The sequence below is a fragment of the Pelophylax lessonae genome (genome assembly GCF_965119305.1).
Source record: "Pelophylax lessonae genome assembly, chromosome: 9".
NCBI classification, from domain to species: Eukaryota; Metazoa; Chordata; class Amphibia; order Anura; family Ranidae; genus Pelophylax; species Pelophylax lessonae.
In genome coordinates this window covers 214,286,503-214,307,758 of record NC_138776.1, presented here as the reverse complement: position 1 = coordinate 214,307,758, position 21,256 = coordinate 214,286,503, and the positions used below count along the sequence as shown (strand labels likewise).

Genomic DNA, 21,256 nt, shown 5'->3' with positions numbered 1-21,256 from the left:
GCGGATCTCCTAAGTGACAGGCAGGGACAGATTGCAGGATTCAGCATAGCTGAACCTGCGATCTGTGCCTGTGTCACACACTCCCCTCCCCCCACACACGTCAGTAAGCACCAGGCATACATTAACCCCTTGATCACCAATAAAAGTTAACCCCTTCCCTGCCAGTGTCATTTTTACAGTAACAGTGCATATTTACAAATCCAAAAAGATCCTGCGCTAAAAATGAGTGAATAAATTAAATAACGTGAATGTGAAAATGGTGAAAGCAGCTGAAAAACACTTGATTAATAGTAAATCAAACAATATAAAAACAGAAAAATGGTGCAGCGCTATCAAAATATGGTGCAACCCATACAGTTGTGATATAACGAAAAAATGTTAATTAGATAACACTAGATAAGAAGTGAGCATAAAAAGTCCATAAATCAATATTCGTGACTCCAAAAAAAGTCCCAGAAAGGTGATGTTAGAGCGGAAGGCTTAAATCCCAAGGAAGAGACAGGAATACACCCGTGATATATGTCAAGGTGGCAGCTTACCAGAAGCTAAGGCCTCCAACCTAATGGAACGGTGGCTTTTTTGGTGGCTATCACTTATGCTCGCAGGGTGTTGGAACTCGGGGTGTTATCTTGTCGTACCCCCTATATAGTGGTCCACAAAGAAAAGGTGGTTCTACGTCCACGCCCTCCTTCTCTGACTGTTATTTGAATGAAGACCTTGTGCTGCCTTCTTTGTGTCCTAGGCTCGCTCATCCCAAGGAATTTGCGTTGCATGCACTGGATGTGGTTTGGGCGATTTGGGTGTATCTTAGCAGCCACGGGCAGACTCACTGTTTGTGATCACGCACGGGCCAAGAAAAGGACTGTCCGCTTCTTCTGCGAGCATTTCCAGATGGATCAGATAGACGGTGACTCGGGCCTATTCTGCCAAGGGTCAGATTCCTCCTTTCCCTGTAACTGCGCACTCTACTTGGGCACTTCGTGTTTCTTGTGCCTTCCGTCATCAGGCATCAGTGGTGCAGGTTTGCAAGGCGGCCACTTGGTCCTCAGTGCACACTTTCACAAAATTCTACTAAGTGTGTATTTTGGCATCTACGGATGCTTATTTTGACCGCATCGTTTTGCAGGGTCTGTTCCCTCTTTGGGGTTGTATTGTTCAGGTTGAGCTCCTGTTACTTGGTTGGCTTCTTGTGTTTTAGCCTTGGTATTTTTGTCCCACATGTTTTGGCGCTGCTTGGGGACATCCTTATGGTTCTGAATATGGAGTGTTGTGTCCATCAATGAAGGAAAGGGAAAATAGGATTTTTGTTACTCACCGTAAAAATCTATTTCTCTGAGTTACATAGTTACATAGTAGGTGCGGTTGAATAAAGACAATAGTCCATCCAGTTCAACCTGTGTTGGTGTGTGTGGCTGTAATCATCTCACATACCCCTGAATGTTCTGATCCTTGAGATGTACGTCTAATAGTCTTTTGAAAGCCACCATGCTACCCGCAGAAACTACTTCTTGTGGTAGAGAATTCCACAATCTTGTAGCCCTAACAGTAAAGAACCCCCCACGTTGCCTGAGGTTAAAACGCTTCTCCTCTAATCGTATTGTGTGCCCCCGAGTCTTCATGCAATCCCTTCGACTGAACAGCTTTTTTTCTAAGCTGAGATCCCCATTGAGATATTTTAAAAATTGCTATCCTGTCCCCCTCGGGCATCTCTTCTCCAGGGAGAATAAATCAAGTGATTGGAGACTCTCTTCATAATCAAGGTCCTCCAATCCCCTAATTAGTTTAGTTGCCCTTCTCTGTACTCTCTCCAGCTCCAACACATCCCTTCTGAGGACTGGCGACCAGAACTGGACAAAATACTCCAGATGCGGTCGGACCAGAGTTTTATAAAGTGGAAGGATTATAGTCTTATCTCTGGAAAACATCCCTTTCTTTATGCATGCTAATATTCTGCTAGCCTTGGTAGCCGCCGCTTGACATTGCAAGCTGTTGCCTAGTCTATCATCAACCAAGACTCCCAGATCCTTCTCCATTTTTGATTCCCCCAAGGGTTCCCCTCCTAACGTGTATTGTGCTTTTATGTTTCTAGTCCCCAAGTGCAAAACCTTACACTTCTCCACGTTAAACCTCATTTGCCAAGTCGTTGCCCACTCCGTTATTTTGTCCAGGTCATTCTGTAGGATATCTGCTTGCTGTGCAGTTATTGCCCTGCCTAATTTTGTGTCATCAGCAAAAACTGATATCGAACTACTGATCCCGTCCTCAATGCTGTTTATGAATAAATTGAACAAGGTTGGTCCTAGGACTGAGCCTTGGGGGACCCCGCTTACTACCTCAGACCAGTCTGAGTATGTGCTGTTTATTACCACCCTTTGGATACGCCCTTTTAGCCAGTTCCGTATCCAAGAGCAAACCCTGCTGTCGATACCTGCAGACCTTATTTTATAAATTAAGCGCTTGTGGGGAACTGTATCAAACGCCTTAGCGAAATCTAGGTACACCACATCCACTGGTTTGCCCCTATCCAGCTCACAGCTCACCTCCTCGTTGAATGTTAAGAGATTGGTTTGACAAGAACGCCCATTTGTAAACCCGTGCTGGTTACTACTGATGACGCTGTTGTCCTTAGCAAACTCTACGATATAGTCCCTTATCATCCCCTCCAGAAGTTTACATACTACTGATGTCAGACTGACCAGCCTATAATTTCCCGGTATATGCCTCTGACCCTTTTTGAATATCGGAATCACGTTTGCTTTCCTCCACTCCCCTGGTACATCTCCTGTCCTAATACTGTCCGCAAAGATCAGGAACAGTGGTCTGGATATAACCTTACTGAGTTCCTTGAGTACTCTCGGATGTACGCCATCCGGGCCTGGTGATTTGTTTGTGTTAAGTTTGTCCAGCCTTTCCCTGATTTCACCCTCTGTTAGCCATAGTGGCAAGTCCTGTGTATTACTACTAACCATACAGTCATGGTCAGTGTACCCCTCCGTTTCCTGTGTAAATACTGACGAGAAAAAAGCATCCAGCACGGTTGCTTTTTCAGTGTCCTCCGTAACCAACCTCCCATCATCGTTAATTATGTGTGCAATATGCTCTGCCCTAGTTTTTTTGCTGTTGATATATTTAAAGAATTTCTTTGGGTTTTTTTTTTACTATCCTCCGCTATTTGTCTCTCAAAGTCTATTTTAGCCATCTTGATTTCGTGTTTAGACTTCTTATTTGCCTCCTTGTATTGGTCGAAAGCCAATACTGTGCCCTCTGATTTTATATTTCTTGAAGGCCAATTTTTTTCCCCTAATAGTTCATTGGTGGACACAGCACTCACCCCTCTATGGAGTTTTGATACTTCTGATACTGCTGATTACTAAACTTAAAGGCCTATAGCAGAGAGGGGAATGTATAACCAGCTAAGACTGCCCATAGGCCTAGCCAAGTGTTTTTTCTGCCTAGTGTCGTACTCCTGTAGGGGGCGATATAACCCTATGGAACTCAGAGAAATGGATTTTTACAGTATGTAACAAAAATCCTTTTTTTCTCCACCTCACTTTCGTTTGTTTGGAATGAGCAGTGCATGTTGTGGTCATGTGCACTGCTCTACACACCTTACAAATCCCACAGTCCATCTTGGGAGTGAATAAGATTGTGGTCTACTTTTTTGTATACAGTGGGACCATGGAAAACAAACCTAGCCACCCTCTAAAAGAAGTCCGATCACAGCAGTAAAATCAAATATTTTATTATATTGCTGCTTATCATTTTTATTTTCCTTTTTTTTTTTTTTTTTTTTCCATTTTTAATCTGATGATCTGGCCAGTAGAATTTTTTTTTTTAGTTAATCTAATTGCAGCTGCAGTGTCCTATTTTCCTTTGGAGGAAAGAGCTGGAACTCTATAAGATTGTTGGCTGCAGTTTCCCATTAGTGTTTGAAAGTCATTAATTGGCTTTGAAAGACAATAAAAAAAAGAAACTGTTCTGCTTCGCTGTTTAAAATATCCATGGACCTTCTGGGAACACACAACTTTGCATCAGCCACCTGTCCCATTACTTTCCAGCAATTATTGTTTAAGAAATAACTATTGGTACGTGCTTGAGATCTGGTATAATGCACTAACCACTGGATGGGAAGATACATTATATTGTATAACAGAAGCATTATTTTAACAATGTATCGTCCTTGCTTTTTGAGACACAACCACTAATATTCAGGTATTTCCCCTTTGTTTAAATATTAAAGATCTGCAAAACTTATCATATGTGAACCCTAATACACATGTACAGTATCTCACAAAATTGAGTACACCCCTCACATTTTTGTAAATATTTTATTATATCTTTTCATGTGACAACGTGAAGAAATTACACTTTGTTACAATGTAAAGTAGTGAGTGTACAGCTTGTATAACAGTGTAAATTTGCTGTCCCCTCAAAATAACTCAACACACAGTCATTAATGTCTAATCCACTGGCAACAAAAGTAAGCACAGCCCTAAGTCAAAATGTTCAAATTGGGCCCAATTAACCATTTTCCCTCCCCGGTGTTCTGTGACTCGTTATTACAAGGTCTCAGGTGTGAATGGGGAGCAGGTGTGTTAAATTTGGTGTTATCGCTCTCACTCTCTCATACTGGTCACTGGAAGATTAACATGGCACCTCATGGCAAAGAACTCTCTGAGGATCTAAAAAAAAAAGAATTGTTACTCTACAAAAGGATGACCTAGGCTATAAGAAGATTGGCAAGACCCTAAAACTGAGCTGCAGCATGGTGGCGAAGACCATACAGCGGTTTACCAGGACAGGTTCCACTCAGAACAGGCCTCTTTATGGTCGACCAAAGAAGTTGAGTGCACATGCTTGGCATCGTATCCAGAGGTTGTCTTTGGGAAATAGACGTATGAGTGCTGCCAGCATTGCTAAAGAGGTTAAAGGCTTTGGGGGGTCAGCCTGTCATTGCTCAGACCATATGCCGCACATTGTATCAAATTGGTCTGCATGGCTGTCATCCCAGAAGGAAGCCTCTTAAGATGATGCACAAGAAAGCCCAAAAACAGTTTGCTGAATTCAAGCAGACTAAGGACATGGATTACTGGAACCGTGTCCTGTGGTCTAATGAGACCAAGATAAACCTATTTGGTTCAGATGGTGTCAAGCGTGTGTGGCGGCAACCAGGTGAGGAGTACAAAGACAATGGTGTCTTGCCTACAGTCAAGCATGGTGGTGGGAGTGTCATGGTCTAGGGCTGCATGAGTGCTACCGGCACTGGGGAGCTACAGTTCATTGAAGGACCATGAATGTCAACATTTACTGTGACTAACTGAAGGAGAGCATGATCCCCTCCCTTAAGAGACTGGGCAGCAGGCCAGTATTCCAACAGAACGACTCCAAACACATCTCCAAGATGATACCTTGCTAAAGAAGCTGAGGGTAAAGGTGATGGGCTGGCCAAGCATGTCTCTAGACCTAAACCCTATTGAGCATCTGTGTGGCATCCTCAAACTTAAGATAGAGGACCGCAAGGTCTCTAACATTCACCAGCTCTGTGATGTTGTCATGGAGGAGTGGAAGAGGACTCCAGTGGCAACCTGTGACGCTCTGGTGAACTTCATGCCCAAAAGGGTTAGGGCAGTGCTGGAAAATAATCGTGGCCACACAAAATATCGACACACCCACCCACCCACCCACCCACACAGCTGCTCTGATTTTTGAAAGTGATGTCTGCTGCGGGGTAGAAGAACCCCAACATGATGTCACAAAGAGGGGCATTTTGGGGATGCAGGGTTGTTTGCTAAGCAACATGTTGCTAAAGGTGGAGTTAGCCTTTAATAAGGATTTTTTCTGCGTTTCTCAAACCAGTGTCGATATCCGAATAACCCAGTGTGTTAAGTATGTTTAGGAAACCCATCCAAATCCTTCATCTGTAAAAGGCAGTGTTCAGAATCTCTGCTTAGTGGCTGAAGGATACATTCATATTTTGAAAGAAATTATTCTAACTCAGTCAAGAAGTAAAGGGATTGAAATAAAATATCTTGACACCAAAAAGATGCTAAACTGATTTTTTTTTTTTCTTTTTGCATGCACTCGGCATTTTCAATCTTGATTATTCCTTCTTGTGATGTGATGGATAGGTCTGTCCAGGATCATGCGTCTTGTGTTAGTTTTGTATGATTTGATGAGCTGTCAAGCAGAGGGTTTTTGTTCTTTTTCTATATTTCTTTTTTTTAATAGTGGCCAGTGCCGTCTCCTCATCTTGTTTAGACTGTCAAGTAAGCTTGATCGTTCCCTTCAGAGGAGCAGTGTACGTTGACACTGGGTCATTACTTACGGCAATATTTATTCCAGCATCTGTTAATACAGTGATAGACATTTTTACTCTCTTAAAGGTACAGGTATCCTCCAGGTATTTCTCAAAGCATGTGGGTATATAACAGCATACTGTATGTACTGGGTTTTAAAACTTTATTGAATAAGTACAAAGATATACAAAAATGCAACTTTATGAAATTGTAAATTGAAGTATTAAAAAATTGTGGTAGAGAAACTACTAGCTGTTACACACAGTGCAGTTTGGTTCACCAATAAAATTCACACAACATTCCCTTTTATTAAGGAACTGCTGTTCTAAACATGCAGTCAGCTGTGGGAATTACTACTGGTTACAATTAGACTGAAGTATATGCAGAAGCGGCATTGCTGTGTCAGTGCACTTCTGTGCTCCATATTCCTGCTCTAATTGGTGTGAATGCCAACCTTTCATGATTATTTCTGTTTTAGAATAGTGATCTAGACATCAGTGACCATCTTTTTTAATTTTAATAATCTTCTTTGTTCTTTTAAGTTGTTTTTATGTGTTTTATGAGTAGCAATTACCATTACAAAATAACTTTATTGATTTATCTTTGTCTTCTATCTGTTAGCATAGATAATTCAGTAACTAGGCCTCTAGTAAGGTGGCTTCTTTCTAGAACCATTTTGATGAATGCTATAACTTGCAATAAAGCATGACAGCCTCCTATTCATATGTCACATTCAAAAGCTTGATGTCAGGACCCAGTCATACAAGCTATAACCTATTCTGACAGCTAGCAATACTGTGTGATTCAGTATATTGAATGCATTTAATTTTTCATGGATCCTTTTTTGATTTTCTTATTTTTATTTGTGCAATAAGAGACTGGGAAACGGTGTTCAATTAAATAGTAGCTGTACATTACCAGGTTGCTGTGGTTAGAATATTGTAAATATAAAATAGAACAGTGGAGATATATATATATACATTTTTTTAAACCTTTTCTGGCTTGAGTTGCCCAGCACATAGAAGACCAGCACAGTGTTTGTCATCTTAGGTCTCCTGCTAATTTATAGTGATCATGGTTAAAGCAAACACTGGTTACATAGTTGATATGCTTGAATAAAGACACCAGATCATCCAGTTCAACATGTGTAGGTGTGTGTGCATCTGTGTGTTTATTTGTTCACGAAGATGTCCATCTAAGAATTTTTGAATCTATTGACACTTCTCATTGACTCCACCGATTGCGGAAGGAACTTCCACATCCTTACCGCTCTGACAATAAAGAGTCCCCTATGCAGTTTAAGGTTAAAATAGAACTATAGGCAAAACTTTTAATTTTATCATTTTGGATAAAGTAAGGGCTATAACCCCTGTAAGGTTTATTTTTGCCATTGGAAAGATTTACCTTCACTTCCTGTCCCAGAGCCAAACTGGGAGGAAATTTCTGCAAATTAGGAGAATCTCTTGGGGACCCCCAAGTTACCAGAACTAGTGTCCCCATTGGAATATTTCCCTTCTATTTTTTTTCTGGGGGACAATTCAATATATGAGAATTATTTTTTACTTTTAATGATAATGGTAAACCTGACAAATAGGGTAAATTTCCCTAATAGGGACACAGACCTCAATAACAATTGAGAGGTATTCTTCTCCTCGCCTCCAAAACTCTTCTCCTCCAATTTCATTGAGTGGCTGCGTGTCTTCTTAAGGTGTAAGTTCACCTTTACAGAAAATCTGTTAGGTGACCTTACACTGGACCCTTTCTCCATCCCACCCAGTCCCGCTGTACTAGATTGTCGCGATCCCTCACTGTCACACTGAAAAGCTGCTTCACCGGTCTGGGGATTTGACACTCTTGTGTCTGTATTGCTGAGCCAGTACAGATTACAGGAATTATAACTGGACAGCAACATCACACGGATGACGCTGACCAATCAGAAGCCGTCTAGCCCGTACAGTCAGCACTGCAAGGAGAGAAGAGAAAGCCGCTGGGAATTTAAAATCCCCAGACCAGTGAAGTGTTTTTTTGGGTGTCCGACATCAAAGGATTGCGAATATCTGTTACAGCGGGGCCGGCTGAAACTGAATCTTTTTTTTCCCACGCCGAGATCACCATTGAGGTAGTTTTATACCGCTGTCATATCTCCTCCCAAGCGTCTCTTCTCCAGGGAGAATAGGCTAAATGCTTGTACATTATTTTTATTTTTTAGAAAAAATCATGTTCTTACGTTTTCTGCTTTCTGGAAAGCTTAAGCGGTCCTTGCAGGTTTTCTTTCAGTAATTTTAAGCGGTGTATAAAAAAAAAAAATACGATATTACATTTCAAAGTTTCTCTCCTGTTTTAAAGTACATTTTCTCAGCTAATGTAATGTGATTTAGAGAGTACTCTTGATAAGTAATGGGGCACTATTGGTAATTTTTGTCATTTGGCATGTTTTTTTTGTGTATTAATCACTTATGAAGGCTTCTTTATCCTATATAGATAAATAAAGCATAGGAGATGGAGATCTCGGTTATAAAATGTCTAGGTCTTGCAGCTCGGCTTTTAATCAGAGAGGTCCATTCCAGCACATAAACTATAAAAGTGAAATGCCACTGGAAAAACATGCCTATTTAGAAGCTAAAGACTTGATCTTGGGGTTACTCTGTAGTCCCCTCCCTTTTTTTTTTTTTTTGACATGTCATGGTATGCATAATAGCCTGCCTGGAAATAGACCCAATTTCTTCATAAACAGATCCTATTCCCGTAAAGAATAAAATTCTGCTGTTGCCTAGACCTATCTTTAAAAACATGTTTAGCTGTTTAAATCTTTTTAAAATATTAAGTGTGCTTTTCTCTTTCTTCTTGTGCAGGTGATGGAAGAGGCTGAGAGCACACATCTGTTCGGTTCCCTTCTTCCTGACATGGTTTCTTTGGCCCTCCGACTTCAAAAGCTTTGTACAAAGGTAAAAGACTAAGACCTATAGGCATGGATCAAGAGTAGTAAGCAAAACTATGTAATAACTAGATAATGACCATCAAATATATTCATTTTCTAACTAGTATGTCTTTGTCACACATTGCTTACAATTAATGTGGTATATAAACCCCTTTCAGAACACTATAAAAACAGTCAACCACCTGTATTGCAGTTGCAGCATTAGAATAGGTAAAAAAGGACTGCAGGTTATCTTCTGTTGGAAAGAAATCTTTACCATCTACACTTGGATTATTAGTGGGTCATGAGAAGACCTCCTGCTTAAAAGCACCCAGTTTGGACTGTCATGCAGAAATAGGATCCGAACCCAGGACTGGTCCAGAAATATTCCTTTATATCCTTGCTTGCTGATAAATTCCATGTATCCTACAATTCATTTAGAGCCTAACAGTGTAAAGGAGTGACAAACAAGATGTAAGACAACATGTTTTTGCATCCTGCTTTGGTTTTCAGATAACTTACATTATTACATATATACATATTTTTTTCAGCCAAATCCCTATACAGTCATCATTTTGCAGAGCAAATTCTATTCTATTCTGAGGGTAACAATTCATGGCTTGGACTTTTTAACCACTTCAGCTCCGGAAGGTTTTACCCTTCCGGTGTTCCGTGAGAATTACCTACCCCGTGAGAAAAACCTACCCTCGTCACTTCCTGCCAGGAACAGCTGAGCAGTGCGCATGCTCACAGCCCCGGATACGTAATGGAACAGCTGAGGAGCTGACTAGTGCGCATGCGCACTAGTATGAAATGATCACGGTGTTCCGTGAAAAAAAACCTACCCACGTGGCGGTTACATTAAAACAGCTGTGCTGCAATATGAGTCATCTCCGCTCCTGTCCCTGTCACTTCCCTGATCTTGGCTAGTAAATATAAAAGCGGCTCTCTGCTCCGTGATTTATCTTTTCATACACCCGCCGCCGCTTTTATATTTACTAGCCAACATCAGAGAAGTGACAGGGATAGGAGTGGAGATGACTCCTATTGCAGCACAGCTGTTGTAATGTAACCGCTGCGTTACACACACTGCCGTGCACCGGAAGTGACGAGGGTAGGTTTTTCTCACGGGTAGGTAATTCTCACACCGGAGCTAAAGAAGAGGAGATTAAGGGGGGATATGATCAACATGTATAAATACATAATGGGTCCATATAGTGAACTTGGTGTTGAGTTATTCACTTTGTCAACACAGAGGACAAGGGGGCACTCTTTATGCCTAGAAGAAAACAGATTTAGTCTCCAAATATGGAAAGGTTTCTTTACCGTAAGAGCTGTGAAAATGTGGAATAGACTCCCTCCAGAGGTGGTTCTGGCTCTGGTTAGCTCACTAGATTGTTTTAAAAATGGCCTTGATTATTTCCTGGGTGGACTAAATATACGTGGGTACTAATATTTATAGGTAAAGTTGATCCAGGGAATATCAGATTGCCTCACGGGGGATCAGGAAGGAATTTTTTTCCCCCTGCTGTAGTAAATTGGATCATGCTTTGCTGAGGGGTTTTTCGCCTTCCTCTGGATCAACTGCGGTATAGGATTGTGTATATGGGATTGTATCTTTGGGTTTTCATTACTGTTGTGTTTTTTTTTTTTTTTTTTCAATTGCTTGAGCCAAATGGACTTGTGTCTTTTTCAACCAGACTAACTATGTAACCCCCTTCCTGATCAGAGCACTTTTTGCAATTTGGCACTGCACTGCTTTAACTGGTAATTACGAGGTCATGCAACACTTCACCCAAAACAAAATTTGCGTTTTTTTCCCCCCCCACAAATAGAGCTTTCTTTTGCTGATATTTGATCACCACTGGGATTTTTATTTTTTGTAATATAAATGAAAAAAGGCCAAAATCTTTTTTCCCTCCCTACATCTTTTTTGTATTTGTAGCTTTCCCGAGAGAAAAAAATCAACCGCCGGGCTGGGCCAGAGTGCGTTCAGACGGCAGCTACGCACAAGGTCGGCCGCAACATAGCCTCACGTACAGAGGCTGGCCCGCGAGTTAAACGTCCCACAGGGTCGCATACGACCGGGTGTGGGTCTGAGTCGCAGCGGTCTCTTGGCCCGACATCTCCCCTACTTTTGGAGGCGAGGATTCTCTCTGGAGCATTACCCGCACTATTGAAGGGTAAGTACAGTCACCCTCTTCCCCTTTTGGTGGTTTTTTGGGTTGGACGTGGGTAACCTCCAGGGACGGGTGGACCGGCCTGCAGGTTCCCTCCTCCCATACTTAAATCCTTCAGTGAGCTGGGCTACCCCCACTCCCTTTCCCCCCTGTTTGGACCTGGAGTTTGGTGGGGATCCCAAAGCAGAGGATGCAGCAGAGACCCCTGGGGTCTCCTCCCGCTATCCCCACTCTGTAAGGATTCTGGGATAGTGTACATCATGCCCTGGTAGTCTGGAGGGGTCCCAGTGTAGGAGACCCCTAGGTGAATGTCCTACTGTTTGCAGTGTGGGTATAGTGCAGAGACTGGTGCAGAGTGTGCAGCGGAGCCTCCCCTAACATGTGTCCTGCCCCTTGCAGAGGGTGCAGCGTTGCAGAGGGCTCAGGAAAGATCCTGGCAGCATGATTCAGCATCTGTAGCTGATGGTGGCCATTTTTCCTTAGTCTGGCTAGGCTCCAGCTGGTGATCATGTTTGTGTAGCCCGATGATGTCACGGGGCCATTTTCCTTTAGTCCAGGAGACGCTGGAGACGACTGAAGCCTCGTGGCTAAGCTGTAGCTCCTCCTCAGTTTCCTCTTCCTATGCTTGGGACATATGAACAGGGAATGGCATCCATGGTGATGCTGGGTCTGAATTCTCGGCGCTCCACCGATCAGTAGGGTGAGACCTTGGGGGTCCCTGTTAGCTTTCTCTCTGCTGATGGGTACCCTGAGACTTGGGGGGGGTTCCTTTAGTGGTGCCAAAAGATTGTTTTTGTACTGCAAGGTCTTCCTTTCCTTTTATGTAGCCTCAGGGTCACATCTCCCCCACTGAATCCCTCATGGAGGTTGCAGTCCTTAGTGTCCCGGGTGGAAGTGGCCTGTGGACAAAGGCCCAGGAGGAAGCCTCCCCCCGCCTTTCTCTGCTCAGTCTCTCATCTGATTCTGAGCCTGATGCTGCCTAATATCTCACCGCCAGATCCATCAGATTAGTGAGGATGATTCCTCCATGGTCACAGCAGTGAAATTGATAAGCGCTGGTAGACGCACTGATCACTGCAGTGCGTGAGACTTTAAAAATCGAGGATGCTGCTGATGTAGCCACGTATGTGGCTAGGTTGTTTGGTATGCATAAGTCACCTCACACTCCAAAGGGGTTTCCTTATGTGCCTTATTTTAAAGGGTTTTCCTGAAATGAATGGGAACAACGAACATTACCCTTTTCTGGTCTCTCCTATTTCCAGGTTGAACAAAGCTACCATGATCCATGTACAAGAATTCACATCAGGATCCGGCTGACAGGAAAGCGGAGGCTGTGGCACGCAGCAGGTTTACTATGGCTGGTTCGACATTGCAGCCCAGTCTTTGCCTGAGCCCTGGTGTCTCAGTCCCTAATTGAATGGGTCAAGCTTTTTGTGCCTGGGCCTGAGGGGTGAGCAGGTCCATGCTGCTTATGTTGATTTAGCGGACTAGTTGGTCCATGGGCTGCTGTTTATTTGTGATGCAGCTTTGGATACAGCACGTGATCTGTCCAAACTTTCTGTTTCAGCGGTGGTGATTAGGCGTGTGCTGTGGCTTAAGAATTGGTCCGCAGACCAAGCCTCTAAGAAAGCTCTCATTAATCTGCCCTTTCAAGGCGATCACTTGTTTGCGGCTACCCTGGATGATCTGGATGAGCTAGCTTCTCCAGACCCGCATGACAAGACCCCCTTCAGGGGTGGGGGGACTTCATCGCTGGCTTCTGGCCTCGTGGACCTCCTTCATGAGCGTCAAGGGGATCCACTAAATTATTATTTTGGAGATTCCCAGAATTGGGTGACAAAGCTTGTCCTTTTCAGGTTTTTTAGGTCCTGAGTCTCCTTGTGTGGATTTAATTCCTACAAAGGTTCAGGTGATGTCCGAACTACTACTACCTACTGCTGTCACACAGATAGTTCTCTCTCCCATTTTGCATACAGTTTCGGAGTCTGGTGGTATCCACCTTCAAGACCGTTCTGTTTGCACAATCTTACATGCAGCTCCTTTAGCTGGTTCGGCTCTACAGGAGGATACAGAGGTTCGTGGCGAGATCACGGATTCCTCTGGCAGATGCCACAGGCGTCCAAGGGCCACAGTAAGGCCAGTATCATCCTCCACTCAGACTGCTTGTGCAATCCCTGTGAGGAATCAAGGGCGAGCTTCTTCCAACTAGTCTATTGGCCATAAACGTCGCCTGGGGGCTTCCTCTCAGAGAAGACCAGTTGTCCCAAGGGCTGATCAACCATGCTGCTTTACAGTCACTGGTTTTAGGTCTGCATGTAAGCATCCCTTGTAATAGAAATAAGCGTGACAGGACCTCTTTTTATGTCAGATCTGGGGTCAAAAAGATCTCACATCTACACTAAAAAAGAAAAAAAAAATAAGCTCTTTTAAAACCGTTGCTAGGAAGCGACATATGACAGCGCTCCGGTCCTCCAAGGCCATCTTGCCCACGCTCGACTTCCTGCCTGAGAGGTCAGCGGACCGAATCGTTTTCCCGCTACCGACCACTCAGGTAAGCTGGGAAAAGGACCGGGAAGCAGCAGGAGGGGGAATGGAAGGGGGGAGGGCACCTCTCCCGCCGCCCATAAAGGTGATCAGCACCGCTGTGACCGCCTGCCATTTAAAAAAAATACCGGGGTTATGGCAGCTATCTGCTGCCATAACCCTGCTATTTAACATCAAAGTGCCCACTTCCGCTTTACTGGAATCTTAAAGGCGCCAGATTTTGAAAATCAAAAGTACTTGGCGTTTTTGAATGCTTTCTATTGCAAAGGAGGGATTTATAGACCCCAGATCCCTCCATAACGAGTACCTGTCACATGCCTATTGCTGTCACAAGGGATGTTTACATTGCTCGTGACCGCAATAAAAGTGATTAGATAAAAAAAAAATATATATTTTCTCTTACGTCCTTCGACAGTCGCCGCCTCCTCTAAGTCATCACTATTGGGTATTGTCCACCTATCCATAGGTAGGCATATAGACTTAGTCAAAAGACAAAAGGCATTAGCATATACACACCCACGGGGGCTGTCCCATCTGGTCAATACCCCCCCCGCATCACCACTCCCAACTCAGTTTTAGTTTGCCTAGCAATCAGGAATAGTCAGGCTACCTTGTGCTGGGGCTTCAGTCTCAGCCTTCCTAAATCTTTTATTTGATTTTCTTTTAAAAATGTCAGTTTTTTTCTCTCACTTTACTAGCTGTTTATTTTGTCAGCTTTAGTGTTAGTTTATTCTTCGGATGAAGATGGATCATGCGGTGCTGGGATTCGGACTGGCCACCCTTATTCTCTAGGGCACAGAGGGTCAGATGGACCCCCAGCCCCCCATCGAGCGTTCAGCTATGGTTCGCCCTGGCATTAAGAACGACCCATCCCTGTTCGCTGCAGGGATGCAGCCATGAGGTGGCTACCTCACAGGACTTGTCTGCGATACTGCAGCGTCATGTCCCTGGCTCACGGCACTCCCTGTCAGATGAGGACAGAGGTTTATCCGTGCATAGAGGCTCCCCCACGCCATCTGGTACAGGTAAGTACTTTTCTGTGTGGGGCCTCTGCCTGGGGTGGCAGTCTGTGTTGCTGTGTGTCCCCATGTCTGTGCCTGTGTGACTCCCTGTGCGATCCCTGCGGGGTTCGCTGTGTGCAGATCTGTATGTTTGCCGGGGGTCCCTGTCCCAGTGTCACCTTAGGTGCATGTTTGGGGGTACAGACTTGTGTGTTATGCGGCGACCGCTGCGGGGGAAAAATCGCGCGGTCCGCCATGTTTTTTACTATGCACAGCGTATAGCCCCTCTGGGGCGAGTATACAGCTCATTTTGGCGCCATCCGTCGCCATTTTGTGGGCGGTGGAACGATCGGTTCGGCCGCATGTCAGCGCCCATCTTGGCGTAGCCTCCTATGCATCCCTATGGGGCAGCCATTTTCCCTGGGGTCTGGCTTATAGCCAGCCCCCTCCAGCAGCATTTCCTTTTCCTCTCAGACAGCACAGGTAGCAACGATCTGCGGGCTCTGCAGTGTATCTCTCTGTCTTCTTCTGCATACTGCTTCTGGCTCAGTTTCTTTCTCCTTTTGGGGGTCTTCATAGCTGTGACAGTAGCGGTGGGCTGCGCACTCCGCAGCGCTATTTAAGGGGACAGTACACTACTTTTTTGGGAGCTGGCGGCGTTGTCTTGCCGCTCCCCTTAATTGATAATTCACAAGGATAAGGTGGTGTTGAGAACACCCCCGTCCTTTCTTCCCAAGGTGATCACTGAGTTCCACCTTAATGAGGAAATTGTCTTGCCTTCTGTGACGGTACTAGCCGTCACTATGGGTGACGGATCACCCTGTCCCTGGATTGTAAACCCCTTTGTGTCATTTTCTTATGAGTTTGGGACATTGCATTTTATTTTCCCTTTATTCATCCTCTGAACAACTGACTCATGGCATTGAGTTAATGTAATGTAATGTTACAACCCATCCCCCCCCTCCTGTTTCTGTGTCTAAGTGTGTGGATTCAAGGCAGACAATGGTCTGAGTTGGAGACATCTCTCCGCAGGGGGTGTGTATTAAGACTGCTTGTTTCAAATGTACAAATGTTCAGTTCTCATTGGTTGGTTCCCTTCCCCCCCCTTCTGTGGAAAGGCTAAGGGGAGTTTCCCTAACTGTATGTAAAACTGTGTCTTGGAATGTAATAAACAGTTTAAGCTCTGCATGGTTAACCCTCAACACCTGTGTGGATTGTCTCTTGGTTGAGGGGTTACGGGCTGGATATGGCTTCTCCGCAGGCTGTGGGTGCGTTTGGAGGACAGGAGACACAGATTCGGCGGATGTGCCCAGCTGGGGTACAAAGATCCGTTACATTGGTTGGCAGCGGTGGGATGTCTCCTGCAGTCCAGGACATCCAAACCACCACCAGGATTCAAGATCTGGGCAGCTGCCGAGGAGTGATACGGGGACCAGCCAGCATGAGAGCGGAGTTCGGGAGGAGGCTGCAAGGCATGCGGAAGCACCATCGGGGACCAGCGACAGAGCACACCAGGCTCGGCTGGGAGGATGTGATCCGCCGGCAACTCTTGCATGAGGCGCTAAGCCACGAGCGGCACCATCAGGGGAAGATCCTTCCCTCCTCCACAGAGATGTACCGGAAGCAGTACCGTGCGCGAGAGGTGTTCCTGAGGGAACGACCGCGAGATGAAGGGAAGACGGAGCTCGGAAGATTGGTCCAGGAGGAAATGAGGCTGGACGCCAGCTACAGAGCCCTCCGGTGGTTCGCGGCTCAACTGTGGCCAGGTACAGCAGATGGCAGCCCAACAGAAGGCGTTGGCTATGGCGGCGTGGGGCTGCTCCATCAAAAAAATGTACGGAGACCCAGACTTTGGGAGCGATGAGGAGTGGCGGCTGGAACACATTCTGGATTTCCGAGATGAGGTGCTGGACCTCCCCGACGAGGCGTGTGACCTGGAGGAATTGGAGTTCCTGGTTGAGCAGGAATGGGAGCTCGAGATTGCCTACAAGCGGCTGTTTGACGGTGATCAGCAGCCTGGCATGGCTCCCGTTGCCTGGGACTGTCCGAGAGAAATAGCAGACAGTCACGAAGATGAGAAGCAAATGGGGCCAGGGGTGACCCTGCGTTTTCCCGTACTAACTGCAATGGAAGAAGCAGCGATGATACAGAGGGCACTGCGAGCGCTAGAATGCCGGAACGCACCGGAGGTCCCCCAGGCAGCGAGACAAGCTAATAGCATGAAGGTCTCAGAAGGGGGAGTTGAGACAGGCGCTGGAAGGCTGGGAAATGGTGATCAGCAGCAAGTCCAGAGTATCTCATCTGGTGCCCCAGCAGAAGCATTGGCTACAGGGCAGAGTGCCCCTGGCATCTGCCCAGCATCAGAAAAAGAGTTGGATCCGGAGAGTCTGAGAGAGGATGTGCGTGAGCTGTTTTCCCAACAGCAGATACCCCCACCGGGAGTAGAGGAAGCAATTCTCCCTCCACAACAATTGGACACTACCCCAGTGTTTATCCCCCCAGCAGAAGCGCTGGCTACGGGGCAGAGTGCCGCTGGCCTCTGCCCACCCTCAGAGGTAGATCCAGGGAGTCCGAGGGGTGACCTCAGTGAGCCGTTTCCCCAGCACTTGGACACTACCCCAGTGGTTATCCCCCCAGCAGAAGCGCTGGCTACGGGGCAGAGTGCCGCTGGCCTCTGCCCACCCTCAGAGGTAGATCCAGGGAGTCCGAGGGGTGACCTCAGTGAGCCGTTTCCCCAGCACTTGGACACTACCCCAGTGTTTATCCCCCCAGCAGAAGCGCTGGCTACGGGGCAGAGTGCCGCTGGCCTCTGCCCACCCTCAGAGGTAGATCCAGGGAGTCCGAGGGGTGACCTCAGTGAGCCGTTTCCCCAGCACTTGGACACTACCCCAGTGTTTATCGCCCCAGCAGAAGCGCTGGCTACAGGGCAGAGTGCCCCTGGCATCTGCCCAGCATCAGAAAAAGAGTTGGATCCGGAGAGTCTGAGAGAGGATCTGCGTGATCTGTTTTCCCAACAGCAGATATCCCCACCGGGAGTAGAGGAAGCAATTCTCCCTCCCCAGCAATTGGACACTACCCCAGTGTTTATCCCTCCGGCAGAAGCGCTGGCTACAGGACAGAGTGCTGATGGTCTCTGCCCAGCATCAGAACCAGAGATGAAGAATCCGGGAGACAGTCCCTGCAAGATACCTTCTCAGCGGCTCGTAACTACACCAGGAGAAAAGCAAGTACCTTTTTCTCCCCAAATGCATAGCCCTACCAGCCTACATTCCCTACCAGCGGAAGCACTGGCATCAGGGCAGAGGATTATTCAGCTCCCCCCAATATCTGCAACCCAGCCCTGGATCAGAGGAGTGCAGACAGCTGTTCCCACTCTGCAGCGGCTGTTTTTATTCATGGGAGACCCTATGTGCGGTTTTGCTCCCCAGCGCCAGAGTCGTTCTTTTAGTTTTCCTGGTTGCCTGGGGTGGAAGTTTGTGACTAATGCAGGTCCAGACCATTTGAGGGTCAGGAACCTCGTTAGCCTGTTTTTAAAAGGGGAGAAATGTGACAGAACCCACTGTCACTGTGTGTTTTGGAGGGGACTGTGCGCAAGCCTCCTACCGACAGACTATGGGCCAGAAGATACTGGAGTTTGGCGCTGCAGCCTTTTGACTTTACCATCCACTACTGCCCTGGGAAGCAAAACGGCAACGCCGATGAATTATCCAGGCAAACAGACATTGACTCTTTGGGACTTGTTACCCGACTAATTCAGGCACAGACCAGTTGGAGGTCTAGTACCTGGATTAGTCTACCTTTGGGGGGAAGAGATGTGACGGTACTAGCCGTCACTATGGGTGACGGATCACCCTGTCCCTGGATTGTAAACCCCTTTGTGTCATTTTCTTATGAGTTTGGGACATTGCATTTTATTTTCCCTTTATTTATCCTCTGAACAACTGACTCATGGCATTGAGTTAATGTAATGTAATGTTACAACCCATCCCCCCCCTCCTGTTTCTGTGTCTAAGTGTGTGGATTCATGGCAGACAATGGTCTGAGTTGGAGACATCTCTCCGCAGGGGGTGTGTATTAAGACTGCTTGTTTCAAATGTACAAATGTTCAGTTCTCATTGGTTGGTTCCCTTCCCCCCCCTTCTGTGGAAAGGCTAAGGGGAGTTTCCCTAACTGTATGTAAAACTGTGTCTTGGAATGTAATAAACAGTTTAAGCTCTGCATGGTTAACCCTCAACACCTGTGTGGATTGTCTCGTGGTTGAGGGGTTACGGGCTGGATATGGCTTCTCCGCAGGCTGTGGGTGCGTTTGGAGGACAGGAGACACAGATTCGGCGGATGTGCCCAGCTGGGGTACAAAGATCCGTTACACCTTCGCTTTGTACAAAGCCTAAGCATCCAAAGGAGATTGCTTTGCATTCCTTGGATGTTGTCAGGGCGATCAGGGTTTACCTGTCGTCTACGGAATCATTTCGGAAGACGGATTCCCTCTTTGTCCTTCCTGAGGGACCTCGGAAGGGCATGGCTGCATCGGCAGCAACTATTGCCAAGTGGATCAGACAGACCATTGATCAGGCCTATGCCTTGAAGGAACGGGTTCCGCCCTTCCCTGTTAAGGCGCACTCTACCAGGTCTTTGAGTACTTCCTGGGCCTGTTGGCATCGGGCCTCGGTGACCCAGGTGTGCAAGGCGGCGATTTGGTCATCGGTGCACACTTTTTCCAAGTTCTACAAAGTAGACGTTCTGGCATCAGCTGATGCTTCTTTTGGCCGCAAAGTTCTCAGTGCGGCAGTGCCATGATGGACCTTTGAATTTTTCTCTGGGCCCCTGGCTGTTGGCATTTGCTTTCCTGGGCTGTTGCTCCTGTTGAGCATTGTTTTTTTCTGTTGCCCAGTTGGTTCTTACGGTGCATGTAAGATTCCTTTCTCTGATGTGGGTACCGCGTTGCCTTTTCTGCGGTTGCGTCTCCCACCCCTCATGTCTATACTGCTTTGGGACATCCCAATAGTGATGACTTAGAGGAGGCGGCGACTGTCGGAGGACGTAAGAGAAAACGGAATTTTTGTAAAATCTTTATATTATATATATATATATATAATATATAATTAATATTTTTTTTTTCAAAATTGTCGGTCTTCGTTTATAGTGCAAAAAATAAAAACCGAAGGTGAACAAATACCACCAAAAAAAAAAAAGTTTATTTGGGTACAGCATCGCACGACCGCGCAAATGTTAGTTAAAGCAACGCTGTGACGTATCGCAAAAACTGGTCTGGTCAATAAGGGGGTAAAAGCTTCCAGAGCTGAAGTGGTTAAGCAATACACTTTTATAATCAACTGTCTGCTGGATACTTGTTTAACCACTTGAAGACCAGGCATTTTCTGGCACACATTTACATCTGGCGCACGTTTTACATGTGAAAATCTTTTTTTTTTTTTTTTGCTAGAAAATTAGTTAGAACCCCAAGCATATATTTTCTTTTTCAAGCAGATGCCCCATAGAATAAATTTGATGGGCTTTACAATTTTTTTATGTCATATGGTATTTGCGTAGCAGTTTTTCCAAATGCAATTTTTGGGGGGAAAAATACACCTTTTTAAATTTTAATGCAAAAAACCCCCAACAAAACGTAACCCCCTTTTTTTGTTAAACATAAAAGACGATGTCAAGCCGAGTAAACAGATACCTAACAGGTCAGGCTTTAATATTGTGCACACCCGCACAATGGCGATAAACAATGTAAATTTTACTATGCATAGGCAGCGCTTTAAAAGCCTTTACAGGTTACCACTTTACATAGATGTACAGAAAAGGTCTAGTGCTAGAATTACTGCCCATGATGTGACATTCGCGGTGATACCTCACATGTGTGGGACGATCGTGGTTTGCATGCGTTCAGGACCAGCACAAGCGCTCGCCTTTGAACGGGGGGATGTGGGCACTTTCAATTTTTTTGTTTTAATTATGAATTTAGATTTTTTTTTTTACACTGTTGCTTTAAATAACGGAATTTTTGTAAAATCTTACCTGTAAAATTCCTTTCTCCGAGTCCTCCGACAGTCGCCGCCCCCGCCCCTCTTTTGGGGTTCTTATTACCTACTGCTATACTACCAAAACTGAGTTGGGAGTGGTGATGCAGGGGGGGGGGTATTGACCAGATGGGACAGCCCCCGTGGGTGTGTATATGCTAATGCCTTTTGTCTTTTGACTAAGTCTATATGCCTAGCTATTCCTACGGATAGGTGGACAATACCCAATAGTGATGACTTAGAGGAGGCGGCGACTGTCGGAGGACTCAGAGAAAGGAATTTTACAGGTAAG

At 45.7% G+C, this 21,256-nt stretch overlaps 1 protein-coding gene across 2 annotated transcripts in view; it reads left to right on the top strand.

Annotated features, from left to right (window-relative positions):
* Positions 1-21,256, top strand: part of PARG (poly(ADP-ribose) glycohydrolase) — a 379,986-nt gene that overhangs the window by 121,006 nt on the left and 237,724 nt on the right. For both annotated transcript variants that reach the window (XM_082268024.1, XM_082268025.1), the window contains one exon: positions 9,149-9,241. In XM_082268024.1, coding sequence (XP_082124150.1) covers positions 9,149-9,241 — 93 coding nt within the window. The remainder of the gene's footprint in view (positions 1-9,148; positions 9,242-21,256) is intronic.